The 6,499-nt window shown below is 37.4% G+C and overlaps 1 protein-coding gene across 1 annotated transcript in view; it reads right to left on the minus strand.

Moving 5' to 3' along the window:
- CLIC4 (chloride intracellular channel 4) overlaps positions 1-6,499 on the minus strand; it is a 51,455-nt gene that overhangs the window by 20,287 nt on the left and 24,669 nt on the right. The window contains exon 3 of the mRNA XM_014546881.1: positions 1,995-2,120. Coding sequence (XP_014402367.1) covers positions 1,995-2,120 — 126 coding nt within the window. The remainder of the gene's footprint in view (positions 1-1,994; positions 2,121-6,499) is intronic.

Below are 6,499 nucleotides of genomic sequence, written 5' to 3' on the forward strand. Positions count from 1 at the left end.
TCTCATCGATGTTTCTAACTCTCTATCCCTCTCCCTTACTCTCTGTAAAAAAATCAATATAAAATCAAAATCACAAAATCATCATTCTCCCCTTAAAAAAAATTTATTTTTGTTGTTGCTGTTGATGAAGACTATATGAAAATATAAGAAAATGTCCATTTGACTGAAATGGTATATAAAGGTATCAGCATACTGATTTTTAAAACAACTATCTTGGGAGAATTTACACATTAAACACTTCAGACAAAACACAGTTTTCTTCACAGGATGGCAAGTCATTCAGACTGTTCCTCTGTTTATAATGTAATGTTGATACAATGATCTACAGTTACAGGAGAGGAGGATCGCTTTCATTACTGTCTGAGGACAAGCAGACAAATGTGGAACTTCCCTCGGGGCTGACAGACTTTTAAAAATAAAAAGGGATCTAGTAGGTTCTATGATGCAACATTCTTTCATAAGTTATTTCTACTAAGTTGAATATATGGTTGTAACAGCTCCTTACTGATATGTAGAAACCTACAATTTACATTTTGCAAATACAAAGATCCCAGTTTTGATTTATTGGTATTCTGCTTATATACAAGGTCTGGAAGAAAAGGCAAGACACAGTTTTATTAGTGTTGGTCTGAAGAAACTTTACTGGGATGGAAGGAAGGTTTGGACTCCTGATAAGTAGAGGTAAAAGAAGTTTGAAGCTCTTAGAAAAACAGGAAGGAAGGCAGAGGATAAGCTTTTATAATACAGGATTAAGAAAATGAAATTTTAAGCTTAGTACAAGATTGCTAAACAGAGGCCAATTCTGTTCATAATGAAAGATGGGTTAGATACCTCCAGGTCTCCAAAAAAAACCACTATTGATACAAAATTATTCTTCTGCCTAGAACGATTGCCACTCCTTCCCTCACCTGGTGAATGCCACTTTTTAAAAATTAAAGTTTAATTCAAGTATCATCTATAAAGCCTTTCCCGATTCCCTCTCTTTCTTTTTTGCCATTTAATCATTTATTTTTCAGTTACAGTTGATCCACTCACTTCCCCAAACCACCACCACCACCACCACCACCATCCATATTTGTGCTGCAGGAACTATGGCTTATTCACTATTGTGTCCACAAGGCTCTGTTGCCCAATAACTGTTTGCACAGTGAGTGAATGAATGAATATTGAGTCATTAGTTATTTTGGAAACCTGACTCAATAATCCCATTCCTGGGAAATTTATCTGGATATAGAAGATAAATGATGGTAACTAGCAAGAAAGGCATGGGGGGGGGGAGGGGATTTTTTGTGTGTTTTTTTCAGTTTTGAAGATAATGAAACTGGAAAAGCCTAAAAGAATTCAGTAATGCTTTAAACCTATGCCAAGATTACAGTATGATGCAAAACTGCCTATCTGCATCTTAGGTAACTGTCATGAGAGTTCATCTAGTCTACAACTGTACTTTACATTATAGGAAATAGAACTACAAAACTGTTAACCATGTAGGACCTGGGGATCTAGAACACCTCAAAGAAATACATAAATAGAAAATTAATCCCAGGGACACAGTCTAAAAAGTCAATTCCCTTGGGTGGTAGCTTCAGAACGTTACCTTTGAAATGACCTGGTAAGAAATCCCCCAGCAACCTGCACCACACACCTGCTTATACATCCTGGCTGGGTTCAGTTTAAATTTGTCTTTCCCCATCTTTTCTCCTCCCTAAACTTCTCTTTAAACTTAGAACCAATGTCCCTCTAATAACCAGTCTTTCCTGACCTATCTTACACCATGTCCTCTACAGCTTCCTACCTAATTAGATTCCTACCTTTCTTAATGTAGCTACTGGCCTCGCCAGAAGCCAATTCTGACATCTGTGTGGAATTAATTATAATAAATGAAGGGAAGTCCTAGTCATTCCAACTTAACACTGTGAGAATTTAACTCAAGTACCAGTCAAGACAAAGCTTTAAAGAGATGGAAGAATTTCCATGCATTTTTCTTTGATACTCACTTGGGAGGGCATAAGACTTCTTCAAGAAATTCTTCAATTTTATTTACATCTGTTTTGACTTCATTGTTGAAAGTTATAAATGGTGGATGGGTCCCAGGAGCCAAGTTCTGCAGGTCTACAGGCTTCCTGTTAAACAAAAACAGTGGTCAAATTGGACAGAAGGTGTATCAAGTCATCAAGCAAAGAGAATCTAAGATTCAACTTCTAGTTCTCACCTGGCACTCCGAGGCCTCAGGTGTTTTGTTTGACCCACAAAGGCTCATTTTACAGATGCTTTACAAACACTTAACATTTCAAGAACTGCAGTGTGAGATAAATGAAACTGAACTGATAGGAAATGGCTAAAAATGTATAAATATTTGGTTTATATCATGAAAGGCCTTCAATAAATATTCAACAATTCAGTCAAACTCATTCAAATGTTTACCTTGTGTGACATATCCAGAAAAAGCAAAGTACACAGAATTCATGCCTTGAGATAAGAGCAAAAAATATACTTCAATGTTTGGGGGACTTTTTTCATTCTTTTGTTAATGTTTTTATTGATTTTAGAGAGGAAAGGAGAGTAAGGAAGAAAGAAAAAGAAACACAGATGTGAGAGAGAAACATCTATTGGTTGCCTCACGCACACACCCCGACTGGGGATCGAACCCACAACCTGGGTATGTGCCCTGACCGGGAATCAACCAGCAACCTTTTGGTACACTGGACGATACTCAAACAACTGAGACACACCAGCCAGGGCTGGATTTTTTTTTTTTACTTTTAATGTTACTTATCAAAGTAGACCTTTTTTTTTCATAGTAGTAATATTTTAGATAAAAAAAATATATATTCTGTTCTCTCCCATTTTGTTCCCAGGTGAAGAAAATAAAATAAAGAGAAACAGACAAACAATAAACAGAGAGGGAGAGAAAGAAATTCAAAGGAGGAACCTTACCGGAGCTAATACTTTAAGCAACTTAAGTGGCTTAATGTCAATTAAAATTTAATTGGGTACACTTGCAACAACTGGAGGACGTGGGGCTGGTGGCTCAGTTCCAGCTCGTTTAAGAGGAGTGCGGCACAGCCACAGGACACTGAAGCTGATTCTTAAGATGACCTGTCTGTAATTAGGTGACTCACTAAATGGAGAAAAAATACTAAGTATGTAGAACTTCCCCTTTCCTTTTGAAGACTCTGAGTTTCAAGGCATAATATTAATTCACACAAATCAAGAGAATACTGGACACCACAAAGCAAACAGGCAAACACAAGTTAACATCACAAATCCTGTATTTATTTCGGTGTACTCCTATGAATTCTTCTTCACTAGCTTTGCTACTTTCCAATAGTAAAGCCACTAACTGAATCAGTGGATTGTGGACTCACCAAGACACACACCAGTTCCTAGTTACTAAGCACTTGTCTAGTTGCGCCAGTTCAATCAGTTAAAGGATTTTATTTATTTTGATTCAATGTGGTATACCGCTGATGTTTGTCTGCTTCAATGTTGGTTTGTGGCGCAATTGTTTTAAAACAAAACAGCACCCATGAAAAGGTTTCAAATACAGCTTCTATGATTCTTAACAGATTTTATTTACACAGTTTACAAGTAGAGTTTATATTAATAACAGAGTTAGAAAAATATCCACTTACATATTTCTAATTCAGCTCTTAGTGGCCTCAACAGGGTTTATCATCTTTGAAATTATCTTAAAAAACAACAAAGCCACGTGGGAGCCAAGTTCTCCCTCTGTCTATCTCTATGTATGTCTCTCTCTCACACAAACACACACATGTGCACACGGGATATACATGATTCAGGATGCAACAGGGTTTATCATCTTTGAAATTAACTTAAAAAACAACATAAAGCCACATGGGAGCCAAGTTCTCCCTCTCTATCTGACTATCTCTATATATGTCTCTCTCTCACACAAACACACACATGTGCACACGGGATATACATGATTCAGGATGCATTGGTGAGACACATATCTTGGATTGTTAGGATTAACAGGGCTTCCGGTAACTCAAATCAAATGTACAAAGGGGAAGAATGGAGTTTGTACTTTCCTGACTGGCCAGCGGTAGGAAGTGGGTGATCTCTCTAAAAGGCTGGCCTGTTCCATCCATTTAGTCTCTGTCACACGGCTGTTTCTGAGGAACTACCTGGAAATCAAACTGACCTCTCAACTTGCTGAAAGCTGTTTTCAGAAAGTTAGAACCACAGAGACATGATAATGAAAGCAAACTATGTAAGGGATCTATTTTGAAATCAGACTTTGTTCTAAGTTTGTAATGGCCCTTTAAGATATGCAGAACTATTAGTTTTATCATTTCATTGTAACATCTTAAACTATTACTAAATTGTGAAAGGTTAAACTACCATAATCTTCTAAACCTTTATGCCATTATTATGGCAACTTACATGTGAGTCTGACTCACATAATATGTTACCATTTGGTATGTTGACATTTGAAACAAGAGAATCAGTAATGACATTGCCGAGGAAATAGTTTCAGTGTTTAAGGTGGGGATGAGGAAATGGAAACATGTATTTCTCAGACTTTTAAAAAAGTGGTCTCCAATTTACTTTCTCTTCTCAGAGAATACCATGGAGGGGGATTTTACTCACTAGGAATATAGCAGATATCACTGCTTTTACAATAAAGTTAATTCCTTAAAAGTTATCATTTCTACTCTCATTTCTCAAAACCAGAGTTTACCCCAGCAAGTATGTGACAAAATATGGCCACACCCAGCTATTGCCAAGTCAGTGTCTCAATTTCTTTCTCTTTCTTTTTCTCTCTTTCTCTCCCTCTCCGTTCTCATACTTTCTTCTTTTCTCTTCCTTGCCTACATCTCAGGTTTATCTGGGCTCTAAAGATGCTAATCTCTGATTTAGGAACTTCTGGGCATAATGAAGAAGATAGTGTAAGTCTTCAAATAAAGATCTTGGTCGCTGCCAGAAACCTGTCAGCCAGGAAGACCCTATAGTAGCCGTGTTATTTAAAAAAATGAATTACACTCAGTAGCAGGTCTGAAAATGGTTTAGTAAGAGTAGTAAGAAGTACCCTGAACAATGGTTAGCACATAATAGACTGAAGAAATGTTAGTTTCCCTTCCTTTTTCCTGAATTTAAAAATGAGACAACTGACCTCCCAGATGAGACGTTTGCCCAAGGTCCCAGGGCTCTCTCCAAACAGAACCAGGTCTCTACCCCTGATACGTGCTACTATGCACGGTTGTTCCCCTTTGACGACATGTGATAACATCTTTAAACATTCGCCCCAAATTTTAATATTTCCACTTATTTATCTGAACTTTTTGTTCAAATGGTGGTTGATGTAAAACCTAAATTTCTCCTAAAGCTTGGGCACTGTTTTGAATCCAAAAGTTCTGTAATGCGATTGTAGCATGAACAGAAAATTAGGTTTAAAACGGACTCCCACACTGAAGCATGAAGGCAGCACTGGCAGGCAAGCGATGGGAGATTGTTCCAAGTTTCACAGGGCACATGAATACCACCAGCACAGTCATTAACACCAATTGAGACTCAAAGAGAACGCGTCACACTGTGCCAGAACTGGCTTGATTGTAATGGATGAAATGTCATGTAACAATAATTTTTTCACAGCATAGAGTGGGTTTTTAAATAGCTCTCCGGAAAGTTCTATTGCTCACCACGTTTCTTCTGGGATCAGTACTTTCCACTGAGGAATTAGGCAATTCATCAGAAAAAAGCAGGAAAATAAGCACCATGGGCATTTTCTCCCACAGCTTCCTATCAGTCATAGTTAAGACTATATCATGAAAGGTACTTTTCACTACAGGATGCTGTATTCCTCTGTGACAATTTGATTTTACAGGTTTTTTTTTGAGCCAATGTTCACTTTCTCTTTGAAATCTAACTAAAGACTATAAGTGAATAAACTCATAGAAAAGGACTGGAAAGATAAAGACCAACTCTAAATATATTTTTTTCTTCTTTTTTTTATTTCACAGAGGAAGGGAGAGGGGATAGCCAGATAGAAACATCAATGATGAGAATCATTGATCGGCTGCCTCCTGCACTCCCCACCACTGGGGATGGAGCCAGCAACCAAGGCATGTACACTTGGCTGGAATCGAACCTGGGACCCTTCAGTCCAGGTCGATGCTCTATCCACTGAGCCAAACGGGCTAGGGCAAGACCAACTCTAAAGGCAATGATATCTGTGAAGAGAAGTTGATGACTAGGGGTGGAGGGACACATTATCATGTACTGCTTTTGTATATTTTTTTAATTGCCCTTAAGAACCATTTTAAAAATATATATATACTATAGATCTAAGATTTCTAAGAAAACTAAAAAATAATAGGCTCCCATGTTAGTGTACCCTGTTGATTTTACAAAAAGCCCTAGGAAATATAATACTTTTTTTTGAGTGGTAGTATTTTCTAATAGGAGGCCCTGAATTTTTCATTGTACTCCCTATGTGTCACTTCTAAAAAATTTTTTTAAATTTATTTTAGAGGGT

This window comes from Myotis brandtii, unplaced genomic scaffold (genome assembly GCF_000412655.1).
Source record: "Myotis brandtii unplaced genomic scaffold, ASM41265v1 scaffold456, whole genome shotgun sequence".
NCBI classification, from domain to species: domain Eukaryota; kingdom Metazoa; phylum Chordata; class Mammalia; order Chiroptera; family Vespertilionidae; genus Myotis; species Myotis brandtii.